The sequence below is a fragment of the Astyanax mexicanus genome, chromosome 5 (genome assembly GCF_023375975.1).
Source record: "Astyanax mexicanus isolate ESR-SI-001 chromosome 5, AstMex3_surface, whole genome shotgun sequence".
Taxonomy (NCBI): Eukaryota; Metazoa; Chordata; class Actinopteri; order Characiformes; family Acestrorhamphidae; genus Astyanax; species Astyanax mexicanus.
The window spans coordinates 22,447,790-22,466,616 of NC_064412.1; the positions used below are offsets into that span (position 1 = coordinate 22,447,790).

Genomic DNA, 18,827 nt, shown 5'->3' on the forward strand with positions numbered 1-18,827 from the left:
GCTCTCAGGATGTTCAGTATACTGTACCAGTCAAAAGATGTCTTTTTAGATTTAGAGCTCTGCATTTACACTATTAATATTGTTGGTTCAGATTATGCGTAGCTGTGCCTGTTTATAATTTGATGTATGCTACCGGCAACGGCTGACTGCACAAGTCTAATTGTGAATATGGCGAGCACTGTGTGCACATGGCGAGCACTGTGAGCACAGGATTGTTATCGCGAAAATACCATGAAATATCATGATATTATTTTAGGGCCATATCGCCCACCCCTAATATATATATATATATATATATATATATATATATATATATATATATATATATATATATTAAACTTCCAAATTAAAACCACAACAGTATAATAAAGATACATTTTTGTATTAACGTCATTTTTTTGGAAAACTATCATAATTCATAATTATTTCGACACAATTGCTGTGGGTGTGAAATAATTCAATTAAAATCACCTGTGAAAATTATTAGTCTGGACTGGATTTTCCAAAGCACTAAGATGATTCATATAGTTAATTTAAGGGAGCTTCACACTCTCTCTCTCTCTCTCTCTCTCTCTCTCTCTCTCTCTCTCCATGTTAAGATGTTCATAAACTAAGATGTTAAGCTAAGTGATAAGCTATTTTTTTTTTGCATTAATTAAATTATTGTTAAATGTTTAAAACTCAACATCACCATAGATGTATTAATCTCCGCTTTGACATATTGCAGTACAAGTCACTCATTGATGTATATGTTAATACATCACCTAAGCCGATCTAAGCAGCAGGCCATGCTTAAGGGCTGTTCAGTTGAAGTCTGGTGATTAAAAGAGTCTCTGGATTGCAGGAAGGTGAGCAGGGCTTGTGTTTCTTTCTCATTTGTCTGATAATTATGCCATTTCCATTGAGGTTTCATGCTGGGATGAACAAACTATCCAATAAAGCCCCTCTCTCCTGCACTCAGTTACAATTACACCTAGCACCTGATGCCTGAACCATCCCCTGATACACAACTGAACTCTCACGCACACACACACTCAGACACACACAAACACACACATACACGCATGCACTCATTCTCATGCTGAGTGTCTGCAAATCCCAAAGTTGTGGTTGCTAAGCGTTTAAATTGCCTCTATACCAGGACAACAAAGCTGTTCATCTAACATCTAACTCTGTTCCTCCACTTTATTCCAATACACACGTTTTATTCTGTACTGCTGTAATTTTACATCATTCAGTCGAGTCAATCAGCCAAGTATACAGTAAAGCCAAGCACTGAATACAGTGTGCATCAACACAGTACACACAATTACTATTAATCATTCATTACTTATTATATACTATTTATTAACTATTGACAACAAATGATTTTTTTTTCCCAACTATTATCAGTTGGTCAATAATGATTTATTTCTTCAGTTGAATTATATGATTTTTTATATTATTAATATGTTTATAATTCAGCAACTACTGTGACTTTTTAACTTATTAACTAATATACATTAACTATTCAGTTACTACTATACTTAATTCTGTACCTACTATAAAATATTTAGGTAACCATTCTAAATTATTTGGTGAATTAATTATTTAGGATTTTCTATAAATTTTTTAGTTACTATGAGTTATTCAGGAATTAGAGTAAATAGTTCATTACCTACTCTTATTTATTTTGTAATTCATTAACTACTTTTAATTAGTCAGTATACTACTATAAATCTAAAGATTTTTTCTTTACAAACAGCTTAGAAGTAAGCTTTACTGATGCATTTAAATGCATGAATTACAAACAATACAGCTCTGGACAAAGTAAAGGGATCACTTCAGTTTTCTGTATCAGTTTCTCTGATTGTGTTATTTATAGGTATATATATAAACTACAGACAACATTTATCTCAAATTCCAAATAAAAATATTGTCATTAAGAGCATTTATTTGCAGAAACTGAGAAAAGGCTGAAATAACAAAAAAGACGCAGAGTTTTCAGACCTCAAACAATGCAAAGAAAACAAGTACATATTCATAAAGTTTTTAGTTTAGAAATCAATATTTGGTGCAATATCCCTGTTTTTTAATCACAGTTTTCATGCATTGGCATGTTCTCCTCCACCAGTCTTACACACTGCTTTTGGATACCTTTCTGACACTCCTGGTGCAAACATTTAAGCAGTTCATCTTGGTTTGATGGCTTGTGTTCATCCATCTTTCTCTTCATTATATTCCAGAGGCTTTCAATTTAGTAAAAATCAAACTCATCATTTTTAAGTGGTCTCTTATATTTTTCCATTGCGTGCTGGCTAAAAGTAGAGTAGAACAGGATAGTCTCAGGATATCTGCACAACACATTTAATTCAAAAGTCTCAACAGAGAGCTTCTTTCACATGAGTGTTGCTCTTTTCTCTGATTCTGGGGCAGGGGCAGCATGTGATCCTGCTATCCAAGGTCAGTCTATCTCTCTCTCTCTCTTTCTCTCTCTATTCACTCTCTTTTTCTTTCTCACAACCCCCCCCCCCCCCCTTACACATGCATTATGTTCTTACATACTGTGTAAACTATATGTAAGTGTAATATATTCCTGAATGTAAAGTGGATAAGCTCTCTCTCCCTCTTCTGTTCCACTTTAGGCCTTAAAGAGATGACACACCTAGTTCCCAACTCTAATCCTTTGCATGTTGCTATTAGGAAATCTATTCATAACTCACTTCATAGAAGTGCACTCTTCTAATCACGACAGCATAGTAATCTGGCAGTGTTCACTCTAAATATGGTGACACACTTGTGACGCAGGTTTGCAAGCCTTGCAATCTACTTCAGGCCCACACCAGTGCATCAAAATAGCTCTCAGTGATTTAACCCCTTATTATGTTTTCAATAATTCAATAAAATGTTGTGAAAGAGCATTAACCTTTAATGAGATTAAATAAGGTCATAATAAAATGCATCCTCTTTAATTGACATTCACCAGTGTGCTTTCTTTTCATGTAAGTTCTGAATTTACAGCTTCCTCAGAAGTTTTGAATGAGCTACAAATAAGAAATACTTCACTTAACATCCCTTTCATTACACATATTTTTATTTCTGCTGCTGATAACTTAACTGTCTTCTAAAAGTTAAAAGGCTTCCCCAAGCTTTAAAGATGAGAACAACAGACTGTCTGAGATCATAGAAACTTCAGTCCACAGTATCAAGCCTCTGATGTCCCTGTTTGTTTTGCGGCCCTTATCTTATCTTATCTCTCGGCTTATCTCATAGCTAATATGCTGCTTGTACAGTAGTTTCAATAGCTGGTTAATCAGCACTGCAGGCTGTAAATCTGAGAAGGGTGTGTGGATCCAGCTCACTGACATCCTATCTGACTGAGTCATTCTGCAGCAGCTCAGGCAGGAAGGGGTTAAAGAGCCCGTCCATTATCCGCCAGGCCGCAGAATGCTGAGCCATGGTGCCTGCTGCCATGACAACTACAGAGAGTGAGTGAGTGAGCGAGGGAGGGAGATAAGGTGAGTGTGGAGTGGGCACAGCGCGGGCGAGCGAGAGAGGAAGACAGAGAAGTGGACCATGGGTGAAAAACAGAGAGAGAGAGACATTAGGAAAATATATAAATATATATCAGTGCTGTGAACAATAACATTTATAATTAACGCACGTAATTAATCTGGAAACTTTTCTGGAATCATTTTTTAATGCAAATGAATAATTTTACCAAGTTTGGTCACAAATTCACATTTTACAGATTTTATGTGAGGTTTTGTTCAGAATTGTAAGCACAGCAGCACTTCTTTTTATTTTTATTGAAATATGTCTGTATATATATATATATATATATATATATATATATATATATATATATATATATATATATATATATATATATATACTACACTGTACTACATATTTACTACATTACACTATTTTTGTCTCCCTCCCAAGAATACAATAACGTATCAGCATTTTCTTTTTTAATTGTAAATGTAATCATAATTAATAAGGGAATATTGTTGTGATTACTGCAGTTATTTTTTAAGCAACTGTTACCACTATAAAACTAAATCAATTTCCTATTCATTAGTTTATTTAGATTATTTAAATATCCCTATTAAAAAAAGAACAAGTGTAATAAATTACGAATTATGTAGTAATTAATCTGATTTTTTAATCAACTGAACCTTATATAATCTTATGTAATGTAATTATATACATATACAGGAAGATATATCGAGAGAGAGAGCGAGAGAGCTGTGGGTGCCAGCAGCTTGTTACCGTGTGTCACCAGAGTATTGCATCAGTCCAACAGGGATGCTCACATTGCAGGATGACATCACCCAATTGGCTTTGAGGATGGTTCGATAGAGCCTGCCATTCTACACAGGGAGAGAGGGAGAGAGAGAGAGAGAGGAGGAGGATCAGGGGGTGTGTGTCTCTCTTTAGTCCTCTCTACTGGTTGATAAGCTCTTTCAGAGGCGGGGTGTGTGTATGTATGTGTGTGTGTGTGTGTGTGTCTCCACCCTGCACTTTTGCAAAGTCATTAACACATGGGTGTCAGTGTTAGAGCTGCTTCACAGGACATGCCCTCAACCTAGCCATGCCTTTTCCACTCCACAGACTCCCTCAACCTCTGCAGTTCTAACGCTGCATGGCTTCACGCGGACCAGTCTTCAACAAGTACCAAAATGTTAGTAGCAATAAAAAAGTGGAGAAAAATTTCCAGACAGTGTGCCTAATCGTTTAACTCAAATCGGAGCGTGCATTATCCGAGACACATGACTCCTTCTGCAGAGTGCAGCCGTAAGAGCCCATTAGTGCAGCTCAGTGGATAAAACACAGGCAAACAGCAAGCCATGCTTAAAAGTACATCTGATAATAAATGAAAGTTGTTTTTTATTATTTATAATGTTTGTCTTGGCGTGTAATAATACGGACAATCAGATTAGTTTCCTACTGTATTTTAAAAGTGTTTTGATAGTGTCTGTGTGTGGACTTTCTTAAAAAAATATCATGTCCAGTACCGAACAGCTCTATAGTCATTATCAGAATACTGTGCCCCTTGGCTCTTAAAAATTTCAAAAAGTCAAAAAATTACATTGATTATTGATTATTCTCTTATTTTTAAGACTTCAGACTACACGCAAATTACATTTTCCCAGCTTAACCACTTTTATATTTATAGCAAGCTGCATGACTGGGTGCACAGTGTTAGTAAAAAAAATTGCCATTTGATGAAAACATGGTTGATGTAGAGTTGCAAATATTTTGAAAATGTTCATGGTGACCATGTTTGGTGTTAAAGATATATATATATTTTACATTAATTTACTTTAATACTGTTCTACAACAGGGTGGACAGCTTCAGTTTTACCTCAGCTAAATATGGAGACAAATTTAATAAATATTGTGTGAAACTAATATTGTTAATGACTAAACAAGCAGCATGCATCTTGAGACCATTGTAAAGAAAACATATATATATATATATATATATATATATATATATATATATATATATATATATATATATATATATATATATATACTGTATATATAACAAATATATGCTTTTTACACTTCATGTTGTCACAAAACAGCTTTACAGAATTGTGGTAGCAGGACAAAGAATCAGACAAAACATAGAACATAGAACCCCTAGTGAGCAACAGTGGCAAGGAAAAACTCTCTCAAAGCTGAAGGGGCTTATATATAAGGGGGGGGACCCATCCTTCCCTGGTCTGACTACTTAGAAATTAATGTATCTGTCAATTAAACCAGGCAGTCCTTTAAAGTGAAGGTTAACATGCCTTTATATTTGTAGCAATTTGTTCATTCAGAGTAAACTGAGAAACACTATATATTGTTAGTGTATTGACAGTGTTTGTATGAAATTTAAAACTATACTTAAACTATGCTGTAGGCACAAAAGGCACGCTATATTGATCTTGGTCCAAGTATTAAAAATATACTTTGTGTTCTAATGTTTTTTTATTTCTATTTTAGCATGTGTGCTAATATGTGCTCAGTCTAAATCTTTGTTTATTCAAGTACATCTTCATTAAACCCTCTTTCCCAAAACTCTCCCAAACAACTGCGTCAAGACCCTATCCTCAGCCACAGCACTGAAAAGCTAAGCTCAGGGTTACTGGGGCAGACTGTACTGTACTCGGGCGATACCATATGGAGAACACAGCATTAGCATTAGAGAGCTAGCCTTTGCAGCATTAGGGCTTGTACATGCCTCTCCAGATGTCCTCTGCTGCCAGCAGCTTGCAGGACTCTGCCGCTGCCACTGTGAGCTTGGAGAGTCGGCTCCGTATGGCTTAGGCAGACACTTTCTAATATCACGTTTCCAAAGTGAGACAGAGAGAGAGAGAGAGAGAGAGAGAGAAAGAACGAGAGACAGTGACAGAGAGAGAGCAGGCTGCTTATGATGAGCTCAGCAAAAAAAAGTGAAAAGGCGATCTCTCTCACCGTGTGTAATTTACAATGGAGTGAAACCAATTTCCTTCAGCCATTTCAGCTAGAGAGCGCTGGCATTACCTCTTTAAGATTTCAGAAACTTTATGAATTATGCATAAGAGACAGCAACGGTTACACAACAGCGGCGGTTGTGTGCATCTTTGATTCCGCACTTATGTCTATGTTTAGTGCAGGGAGCTGTGAAGCAGTCTATTCACATCTACACTCAAACTGTACATTGTTCTTGAGTTGCTAAGGTCACCGAAAAATATGACAGAGCCTGGGGCTACTGCATAATCTACATAATCAGTTCAGAAACAGCTGAGATAAACTCTCGTCTCCCATAAAAAACAAGGAAGTTCTGCTTGTGCATGTTGGTAGAATTACAAAAAAATTCTTTACAAATTCAAACCATTGCTGTACCTTTCGAAATATCTTCTAACATCCTTTTCTGAGGCTCTTTTGATTGGATAAGGCTTTGTTTTTTTGGCTAGGTCTTGTAGCCAGGCAGATTAGAATCTCTCTCTCTCTCACTCTCTGCTAGTCGTGTCTGCCCTTTGGCTCAAAGACAGCAAACTACATGCAAAGTGGCAGTGTGCAATAAGGCAATCCAGTGCATAAAATATTACATTCGAACAGCCGAAGCCCTCAAATGGAACATCCATAGTCTTGGCCTGATTTAACTGTTTAACTAAGAAAAAAGGTATAGCGCAAAATCACAATTATGTCCTTCTTTTGTATGTAAGAAGGCTGGTCCAGGCAATTGCCTATGAACACATTGCATAATCCTGATATACCAAGTCATGGGACAGAACTTGAAGCTGAAAAACGCCTCACTGACCTGCGTGATATACATACACCAAATAAAAATGAGCTTATTCATCTGTCCGCATGGACAATTTTAACCAGACACAGTTGGTCATGATCATTACCACCCACTGTGCTTTTCACTGTGGGTGGTAATGCCGTCAATGCTTCAGAAATGGAATGTCCCACCTCTCTGGCACCCACTCTCAGGCCTCACTCAATCTTCTATAATTCACGTCACCTTGCCATGAGCACATTAGTCAGTGTTCAGTCTCACTCAATAAAAGATCACACCTCACAGCATAAAACGTTATGATCAATTTACATACTGACATTCCATTAATTGCCTTAGCAAGTCAGTGTATATAACTAATCTACAAAAAAAATCTTTATGTACAGTATAAATAATGATGTATAGATCTAAAATTATTGAAATTTTTGTCACTCACATACAGTAGAAGGAGCAAAGCTTTGTTACATGAAAATGTAATACTATTCTGAGTTGCATTAAAGCACGCAAGATATCAGTATTCATTCACTGATGAGTTTTAACACACTCAGACACACTACTTGGCATGTCACAGCTTCGTTTGTCTCTGTAAGTGGTTTCTATGGCCACCTCATGAACTAACACTCAAATCCCCATGGTCACCTGTGCATGTGTGCACGCCTTCAGGGTAAAAGCAGCTAACAATATGGTCGAAGCCCAAGAGACGCACCTAATCTCAAACTGTAAGGCTGGCTCGTCTGATTACAAAGTAATGTTCTTAACCACTTTTGAGCCTTGAATGAGAAGCTTGTAATTATTAATGCAATTTGCAAATAGGTGAATATGTCATTATCGTTTGGGTAAGAGCGATTAACTCTTTTCCCACAGCTCTTCTGGGCTGCCGTTGTGAGTCAGTTCCTAGATAGTGCTTCAGATCCATCTGTCCACACTGAACTGAGGCACAGGCAGTGACAATTAAGCAAGTTTGACACACTTGACAAGAAGAGCCTGTGGCAGGCACAAGCCATCTGGATGGTCCTGTAAGTCGTGCATTAAATAGATGCTCTTATTGTTATGTCTACTTTACACAGAGTGCGCAGGACAGACGTCCTTGTCCGCGATACACAGATCTGACAGATGAGGAAAAAGAGGATAGGGCAGACAGGGAAATAGATTGGTGTCCTCTCCCGACACTCCCAGCTTGTCTGTTTTCTGAAGTTGGCCTGTTTTTTGAACAGATAGTCAGAAAATATGGAGTGAACAATTATGTAAACAACAAAAGGGAAAAACAAAACAGCATGGATGGCACTTCACTGCTGTTCTGTTTTAGCTACACACACATACTTGCCAGACTTAAAAGTATGAAATTTGACTGAATTATTTTATTAGATTGATCAAATGTTGGTGTTCAAAAAGAGAAGGACACAAATGTCCACTGTGACTGTGGTTAGGATATGGTGGCTTGGGGGCCACTATTTACTGTAGGTAGGTAGCTTTAAATTATGTGTAAGACCATGGCAAATTGTAAAACCATGCATTAACTAAAGGTTTTTTCACACCTGGAAGTCCAGACTAGTGTCTGTACCAAGATTTGAGTCCAGTTAGTTTTGGTTTCACACAGCAGTTTGTGTCTAAACCAGTTCTTTTTTTCCTCTGGTTTGTTTAAAGACTGACTCAGCTGCCTTCGTGTAACTGGTCCAAAAGTCTGAACCACCTAGAAAAGTGCTTTCACACTGCAGACGAACTGGACCATGGTTCAGTAGAACCAGACTAACACTACCTCTTTTTAGTCAGACCAAACTCTGGTCCTTTTGTCTGGACTGTGGTTTACGGGCCCTTTCACAACTGCTACTTTGATTTGAACCAAACAGAAAAGTTTGGAAAGTTTTGGTCTAAAAAATCTGGACCAAACAAGTTAGGTATGAAAGACTATTATCATATGCAGTAAATACCACATCTTTGCCCACACTTATGAAGGGCTTTAGTCTACATGACCAACAAAAAAATGTTTTAAGTGTTTTACTTGTATAACCTTAAACCTAACATTTGTATTTATTTTTAACACAAATATAAAAAGGAGGAAATATGGAAAGTACACCGATGTGAAGCTACATCCCTATAAAATGATAATTTATCTGCTGAATGTCTTTTGTAAATGTATATAATATGTCAGGACTACATTTGTGGTGGTCGGGGAGCTGTGAGAGAGTATGTGGACAAAAAATACAAGACCCAGGAGGCTGAAGTCGTGTACGGAATGTTTCAGTGTAAAGGCCGCTGCTCCATCTTCCCCCCTCTCCTCATCTTACCCCCCTTCGCTTTTCTACCTCTTAGTAACTGTTGGACCAATCGGATTTCGACTTTTGTTTTTCCAGCGCGTTCATTGGCTAATGTGGACAGAAAAAAACTGATATTCAAAGCTCCTACTTTGGCAACAGAGTTGAAGAAGCGCTTCGTTCCGATTGGCCCCCAAATCTGGAGTCTGCGTGTTCGGCCCGGCGCGTGAGCATGGCTGGACTGTGCCATTCAGTGGAGCAGAAAGAGGGGTGCTCGAAAATGATGTCACTTGTCACTGACCTGCCGCTGCACTGAAGTCCTGGTCGAAAACATAGAGGTGGTATTTTATTTAGCGTGTCTGTGCGAATAAGCATGCAGAAAAATGTACCTATGGAAATATTAAGACCTTAAAACGCGACTAAGTTGTGAGGCTACTCGGCTCAGTCGGATTAGGTCTCCCCCCGCCGCGCGGACAGATGGTCTCTCCCGCATGAAGTGAAAGGTGGTGTGCTGAGAGCTCTTGAAATGAAGCCTACTGTTCTTCTGCCTTTGCTGGGACGGAGTGGAGATTGTAGAGCTGGTATCTACTCTCTATTCTGTCTGGAGATTTTTTTAGGAACATGCTCGAAAAAGTAGTACTCATTTTTAGATGGGTGAAGCCTGGTGCTTTTACAGATTTACTCACACCCAGCTTATTATTCTGAAGCAGGTATTCAGACCAGGGACTGAAGAATTGTGCTCGACCAGTGTAGAAAGCTGGAGAGAAAGCTGGCAGAATTAAAAGCAGAAGAACTGTGCATGTTTTTCATTTCTTCGTTTTGAGAAATATTTTCCACACGGGGAGAAAAGTGTCGTTCGCCACTGGACTCACAGACAATGTACAATACAGTGTGGAATACGGAGAAAGAAGATGACGACTGGAGGGATGTGATGATGCCCTATTCCACAGAATTGATATTTTACATTGAGATGGACCAGCCACCAGGTATTACTGACACAACGTGCCTGAACACTTACTGTAATTGTGACAGTTAATTACTGGATATAGCTACATAACCTAGCCAGGTTAACAAGGTTAGGTTATGTAGTTACATTGTTAACCTAACTAGCTAACATTAATGTCTTTAATAGGTTAGTAAAGTTAGGTTAGCATTGGAGCTAGCTAGCTTATAACTAACTATACAATCCTGAGCACCAGTGCAGTTCATGGGCTGGCTAGCTAACCTAGCTTAGAGCCCCATTGATGGCTTAACCTATAAGCTAGGGTTTTTTTTTGTTTCTAGCTAAGCTAGCCCAGTCACGACTTTGTGACTGTGCTTGTCCCTCTTTAACCTTTGTTCAGCTAGCTATTCTTATTTAACCTAGTTATACTATTTAGCTATTTATTGTAAGCTAACGTTACATTTCTAATAGTCTTTTTTTTTGTGCGCCATCATAAACCATAGAAAAGTCGTAGCCGGCTTTTCACAGCTCTCTCTTTTTCTCTGTTGAGTCCCATTCTCACTCAGACCTCCTCTACTTCCACTCTCACATTCGACTGAACCTAGCTAACTCGTTTAAAAAACATTATTTTTGTAATTTGTGCAGTTTTAGCCATCCTTAACAAGCCGAATAACTTGATTTTAGACTAACGGTCGTCATCCGGGTTTGACACCGTTGAAATCAATGACAGACAGAAGCCGGTGTTCTGTCGAGTTGTGCTACCTTGTCAAACCATGCTACCATAGTGCATAATTTAACTGTAAAAATACAAAAGAAGCACCATATTAGAGCATGTTTCCAGTAGAAGTCCTAGTAGATGTAGTTAGCGTTAGTGAATTTGGATAGCATAAATCACTGTATCATGGTAAAGTAACGTTAATAGGAATGAGAGATTATTACAAACCGCTTTTGGATTAAAGAAAATAATAATAATAACTATAGTATATTTATTATTATTAGTTTATTTGTAACTTACGCTTTTGTGCAATGACAGTGAGTCCTATTTGTAAATGATTTGTTCTTTTAAAAAAAACACGAGAAATAATCAAAAAGTGTAGGTCAGCGCGTGCGCAGTGCCCTTAGGAAGCACGTATCGATGGGTAGCATAACTGGACAGAACACCCCGCCGGCAGCCTTTATCTTCAGTGGTCAATAGCCTTGTTAGCAAGTTAGGTTAGCTAGTCTTTGTGGAATTGTTTAAAAGCGCTTGTTGTAGCCATGTAAGTTAACAGTTGTGTGGACTGAGGGACAGTGCTATTGTTAAACTAGCGAGCTAGCTAACTTAGCTAACTTGTTAACTGTTCACTTATTTTTTTTAATTATTTGACATGTCTGTGTCTCTGAAGACTGAAAGGCAGCTAGTTAACTAAGCTAGCTACAGTATTTGCATTAAATCCCTGAAGAACAGCGACATTTTACTAACCCTGCACTGTGTGTCACCTACAGTGTTCACAACTGACTGAAATTATAATAAGATATAATAAGATATAACTATTGAGCATTGTTGTCTTTTCTGTGAAAGTGTCCGTTTCTAAACTGAATTAAATTAAACGGTGAATAGTCAGTTCAGTAGAAATGGGGGAGGGTAGCTGCACTCTAGCTAGCTTTAAAAAAAAGGCTGTTACAACTCAATGCTTCCAGCTTTATGGTGCATCTGGCAGTTCCTTCACACACAGTCCTATTATTATTTACCATGAACTCATTATTCAAATGGACCAAAGAATTAAGATTATTTACACTCAAATTAGTGCTTGTCATCTGACATGATGACAATGAATGGGACTGTCTAGAAAAGATGCACGGCCCTGTCATTCTGTCCTTTTCCTTCTTTCTTCTCCCAGAGGGCTTTTAGTAGCCAGCTAGCTAACTAAATTGCTGCTTTTTTCGGCCCGCGCTCTCTTAAAACCTTTTCCTACACTAGCTGAGACTTTCCCCTTTGCAGAAAGCTAACTTAATGCCTTTAGGATCTTGTAAAGATCCCCCTGAAAAGTTTCTCAGCCCTCTGCAATGTTATTTGTGCCATTCTTTTCTACAGCGCCACTTTCACACACACACTTTTCACACACAGTCCTATTCCTCTAGTAATTTATTAAGACTTTGACAGTGTTTTATAGCCATTCACAATGATGTCATGGACTTGAGACTGGACCCTATTCAGGAGCCACAAGCGAGGCTGACAATGGCTCATTAATCCAGGCCGTTAATTCTTGATGGGATGATTCCTGCAATAAAAGCTCAGATGACTCTTTGCGAGCAGAATATGTGAAAAGAGGCAGTGTTCCAGGACTCCAGCACTCCAGGCTTGACGAACATGGGCTGTAATTTTGTGTCAACATTATCAGGGGTTTTGGATCTTGGTCTTTCAAGGCACGATCAGCTGAAACCAAGCGGAGAACTCTTAACTGCGATGCGATGACACGAAATTACTGCAGCCAGAAGCTGTTATGTAATAACAGTGCTTTGTCTCGATCCAGGAGGCTTCTTGTCAGGCTGTTTTATCATTGCAATCATCTGATTGTAAGAGCTGTTGAGATGTTTCAGACTAATTGGGTCTATAATGAAGCTCAATGCCGTCTATTCTTAACGGGGAGCATGTTGTTATTCAGCTACCAAAGCTGTATAAAGAGTGAATTACATTGTGTGTATTGCATGTCTTGATTCTGTTTTTACTGGGGCAGATGCGTTACATTTTTGTTCTGGTTTCTGTGAGAAAAGAAAACTTCTGCCAGATTTGGTGCTGTGGAGTTATTATATTCCTTTAATTGTGCTGCTGTTCCTGTAATACATGAGCGGAGCTCTGTTTGATCAATCCACACATTTATCTTAAGTCCTTCTCTGCCACTGCGTATTGCTTTATGATGAGATGGTGAGAGGAGAGGGAGAGAGAGAGCTTGCTTGCTCTCTCTCTCTCTCTCACCTTTCTGTGTCACAGTGTCTCTCGCCCTTTGTGCAGCACAAAGCCTGTGGAATATCATTTCGATGTACACATACCCCCCTTATTGTCTTATCAGCTGTCTTCTTCCAGTGGCAATGTCACTGTCTGTGTGGGTGTGTATGTGTGCATGCATGTATGTGTGTGTGGCAGGGGGACACCCTGGGACACTGGGGCAGAGAAGCTTCTGGCCCAGGGGAGTGCAAGCAGGAGCATGTGTGAGAAGAGGCTCCTGGTGCAGATGTTCATTAGAATATTTATTATAGTGCAACTGATATGTAAAAGGCTCAGCGGCCACCCAGAGCTAACACTGGGGACGGAATGCGTGTGTGTGTGTGTGTGTGTGTGTGTATGTATATATGTGTGTCAGTCAGAGGCGGGCGCTTTGTTCCGTTGCACTGCACAATGAGCACAGGTGGTACACCACCACCCCCCAGAGGGAAACTGTCCCTCAGTCAGAAGGCACTGACCACTCTCCACATTGAATGTGTCAGTAGGAGTGGGTGGTGGGCACTTCTTTGGTCAGTGTTGGTGACGGTATAAGAGTGGACAGCAGACTAAAGGTCATGGTAAATGGAAAATCACCCCAGAGTAGCAATATTACAGATTTTATGTTCTGACTTTGTGTTTTATAGTATATATATATATATTTTTTGGTCAAGGTTTAATAGTCCGAAACAAGACCGCCAACTTTAAAACCAACAAGTCACGCAACACCAACAAGTCATGTTCTTAGAAGACGAACACACTTAAATACACAATGCTGGTGTGTGCGTGTGTGTGTTTGGGGTTGGAGATTTCACAGCAGAGTTTTTTTTTTTTTGTTTGTTTCATGAAGAAAAATCAGTGTGAACAGTGGAAGCCATTTTGATTGCAGTCAGCATGTCTGATATATTAAGAATATATTGTAATATATTTTATATATATATATATATATATATATATATATATATATATATATATATATATATTACAGTATCTGTCTGTTTTAGATTCAGTGTAACATAAACGTGAGAAAAAATACGCTTCTCTTGACAACCCACCTCATAGACTGGACTGTGCAGGTTTCTGTAAAAGAGAAATTTCTCAGACTTAACTCTAGAACTGTTTTATTCATTGTGGTTTGATGTGTTTAAAGTGCGCGTGTGTGTATGTGTGTGTGTAGTGGGGAGGGGCTACTCTCCTTTGTCAGTTGTTGCCACTGAGCTCAGGAGTGTGTGGCTTTACACAGATACACTGGACAGCGCTCTCTCGTCCTCTCTCTCTTTGTCTATGTTTCATTCCTTCATCCTCTTTTTCTCTGTTCCTCTCTTTCTCCTCCACTTTCTCTTTGTTTCTCTCACTTTTTCATTCATTTTCTCTGGCAGTCTTTGTCTCTCCTTTCTCCATTCATTTTCATTTTCTCTAGCACTTTCCTTTCTTTATTCCTTTTCTTTCTTTTTTTTAATTTTCTTTTTTTCTGCTCCTCTCTTTACTCGTTCTTCAATCACTCTCTTTCTACACTTTCTCTCTCTTTCTACACCTTGATTCACTCTTTGTCTTTCTCCTTTCATGCATTCTATATTCACTCTTTCTGTCTCAACCTCTGTCCTTTCTTTTTTCTTTGATATCTTCTTTTTTTATTCTTTTTTTCTCTCAAAGCCTCTCTCCTCATCCTTATTTTCCTCTTTTTTTCTGCTCTCTCTCTCTTTCTCTCCTTTTCTGTCTCACACACTTAAACATGTAATTGGAAGTTTCTGTGTCGACAATTTAAAACAAAGCACACAAAGTTACTAGGTGTGTGTTTGGTGTGTGTGTGTGTGTGTATGCATGTGTTCGCATTAGTGTCTTCTCTCTCTCTTTCTCCCTCTCTCTTTCTCTTTCTCGATTTCTCTGGGAGGAGCACCCCAACCCCCCCCCCCCACACACACACACACACACACACACCCCTCCTCTAACCATTCCCCTGGGCTTCGGCTCTTTCTCTCAGTCTCATATGGTTCTGTCCTCCTCCCTCGCGCGCTCTCATTGGCTGCTGCCCACGTCTCCATTCAGAGGCTTCGTTAAGGCGGCCGCGTCTGAATTTAGGAGCAGGGATTTTCCCTCTGGCTTCAGTTGGAGAGGCAGAGGAGAGGCGGAGGGGTGGAGAGAGAGGGAGGGAGAGAAAGAGAGGACTCGTGTCACGGACAGCTGAGTGCACTCTGCACACATGCAGCTGAAAGAGGAAGCAGCGGAGGAAGGTAAGGGTGCCGCTGTCTCTCTTTTTCTGTTTCTCGTTTTCTCTTTCTTCTGCTTTCCTCCTTTCCTTTCACTCCCGCTGCTTTCATCAGCGCTGTCACTCCACTTCTCTGTCTGCGTGCGTCTCTATTGTGCTGGGCTGAATGGGGGGCAGCGGAAGCTCAGTGGCAATTAGTGTGCGTTTGTCCTTTTGTGTGTGGAGAAACATCCTTGATGCTGTGTTGCGGATGGGCGCATGCTGCACAGCTGGTGACAGCGGCGTTGTCATCTTCCCTATGTGCTTACTGTGAGCAGGGGACTTTTTTGTGTTAAGAATATGACAGTAAGAGAACTGTAAAGAGAAGAAGCTTGGTGACAGTTATTAGTGTGTATTGAGAAGAACAAGGGATGCACTGTTTGTGTACGTTTATAGAGTAATTGTGTGTGTGAGAGCAGGCAGCATTGTCACAGTCCACATGTGCTACTTTGCATTATGGTACTGTGAGGTGCAGAATGGATATTCAGAGCTCTTATTCTAAAAGAAACATTTCATAAGGAAGAAACCAGAGCACAGCCTCGGAGCGGCTGCTGTTGCATTATTTTATTTCAGTGTCTCTCTTTGCTACTCAGTGTGAGGGAGACATTGTGGTGGTGGCGGCAGTGGTGGCACTCTTAGCTACCGCCTTTGTCCAGCTGTTTGGAACACGTGAACGGGAGTATACCAGGAGACCTAGCTATTTCTCGCACTTCTCAATATCACTACCAGCCCTTACTGACTCTTCCCATCTCATGCACCTTTTCTCATGCTAATGCATCTCCTCAATTGTCCAGATAAAGCTTTGCACATCTGCTTGTATGTGTGTGTGCCAGTGTGTATGGGTTTGCAGTTGCTTTGTACACTTTATTCCTACTTGTGGAGGGGAAAAAGTTACGTTTTTGTTTCTTTTCTTTGTTTTTTCACTGGTGCTAAGGCTGTCAAAGTAATTATGTTATTAGGTTATCATCTATATGAACAATAAATTGACATTACTTTGTCTTTTGCTTTTATTTTAGTTTAGTCATGTTTTATTTATTTAGAATATTTAACTGTCGTTAATATTCCAACCCAATTTTTAGAATATATATTTTTTAATAATTAAAAGACCACTTCCCTTTAAAAAGATGTGACTGCAATATAATGCTATTATATTATCGTTATATCAGTGGTATAAAGTGCACTGTCCTAAGAGAGAGAGAGAGTATTCAGTGTGATGCTCGCTTGATCATTTAAGAGACTTCTGTCTGCTATACAGTGCTCTTGGGTATCTCAGCTCTGTACAATATAACTCTAATGATGTTGAAGAAGGTTGTGTAGAGAGAGTGTATGAGCTGTTTAGTAAAAGTGTGCGCGTGTGTGTGTGTGCGCGTGTGTGTGTGTGTGTGTGTGCGTGTGTGTCCGTGTCCATCCAGCTAGCGATACCTGTCACGCGACTGACTAGAGGCGTTTAAAGGGACGGAGATGCAGTCTCCTTTGTTCAGAGAGCTGCACAGCTGGGATGTATAGGTTGTATATCATGCTATTATCTATTATGTTTTTTTTTTTCCCCTTGTCTTTCTCTCTCTCTGTCTCACACACACACACACACACACACACACTCGTACTCTTGTTTTATCCTGCTCTCTCTCAGGAGTGACAGTTTGTCACTTTTTCCTGTTGAAAGGCAGATAGACGATGCATTTGTTTCTGGCATTTCCGGTGCAGTATTGTGCGAGTTAAGCTGAAACAGAGCCAGTTGTGTTAATTTTATTACACTGTTTTATGGTTGTTGAACATACTAGCAGTGTAAGAGAGCCTTATGTGTGTTGGCTATTGTGCAGAATGGGCTATTGTGTCATTGGCATTGACTGAGAAAGGATGCTGATGTACACAGTATATGATATAAAGGCTAATGTATAACATAAAATATGTGCTATATGTGCTTCAGTATGTTTTATGTCATGCACCTTTATTGTTATTATTTGTTAGCATTCTTCTCTGTCCAGTGTGTGTGTGTGTGTGTGTGTGTGCGGGACAGAGTTGGTCGCACACTTGCAGAAAGAGCTGACCGTGGAAAACTGGTGGGCAGGAATGTGAGGTTTCAGCTCCACTGGTGCACCTGCCTTTTGGCTGCTTTGTGTGTGTGGTGTGTGTGTAGAGGGGGGTTGTAGCCCACAGAGGCATTTCCCTTTCTCGTGGCAGCCTGCTGCCCTGCTACTGTAGCCCTGAATGGGGCTTTGTGACGAAATGAAATATATCAGTCCTGCATGGTGTGTGTGTGTGTGTGTGTGTGTGTGTGTCACTAACAAAAATCCAGACATTGGAAATCAGTAAAACCTAAGCTTAAAAGCATTTATTTTCTTTGTTTGTTTAGGCTAGATTTATGCTAACAGTTATGGTTAGAATTCATCATTATTACATTGTTATATACATATAGAGCCTCATTATTTTTGCTAAATTGTGCTTATTTATTATTAAATATGAGAACTCATGTATTCTGCATAGGGCATCATTATCATCATTGCATAGAATACATAGAAGGCATATCATTATTATTACATCTCATATAATATGTAAATGTATTACATATTATTAATACATAAAGGTATTTTGATAAATTCTAGAATACATATATGTATATATAGCACGTTGATGTCCCACAGAAACCTGTACTGGAAAAGGAAAAATCTTCAGTGTATCTGTTAATGTAAGTCATTGTAAAAAAGATAAAAGATTTCTATTAGGATTAAATGCATTTTGGAGCATTTCTATTGGCTAATTTATTTAGAAATTTTGACAAAATGTAAATGACGAGCAGCTGCCAGATTTACAACATCCTAAAAGAAGATGCAAGGTTTTGGCATGACAATGGCAGTATAGATGTATAGTGGATATATTCCAGCCTGCCCCTCAGTGCTCAGTGTGTGTATTAAGAACAGTCAGAGTGCAGTAAGAGACCTGTTTTAATGTATAATTGATCTGGTAATTATTGTTTCAGCACAGACGTATAAAGGGGGTCATACATCTTAATTGATGCATAAAAGACCCTCTTTCAGTAGCTGCTCTGCTGTAAATGGCCTCCGAGCAGGTGACTTCTATTACTTCCAGAGCTCCTGACAGCAGGAAAGTGCACAGGCAGGCCACGTTCTGCAGTTAGTTCTTTTTTTTTTTTTTTTTTTCGTTTT

General features: G+C 39.1%; 1 protein-coding gene across 3 annotated transcripts in view; it reads left to right on the forward strand.

Moving 5' to 3' along the window:
- pik3r3b (phosphoinositide-3-kinase, regulatory subunit 3b (gamma)) overlaps positions 1 to 18,827 on the forward strand; it is a 338,192-nt gene that overhangs the window by 301,269 nt on the left and 18,096 nt on the right. Inside the window, exon 1 of one of the 3 annotated variants that reach the window (XM_049479897.1) lies at positions 10,026 to 10,502. The exons of 1 other annotated variant lie outside the window; for it this stretch is intronic. In XM_049479897.1, the coding sequence (XP_049335854.1) occupies positions 10,394 to 10,502 (109 nt within the window). In that variant the 5' untranslated portion in view covers positions 10,026 to 10,393. Of the gene's footprint in view, positions 1 to 10,025; positions 10,503 to 15,527; positions 15,650 to 18,827 lie in introns of those variants that run through there. One more of the 3 variants, XM_049479898.1, reaches the window with a different exon arrangement.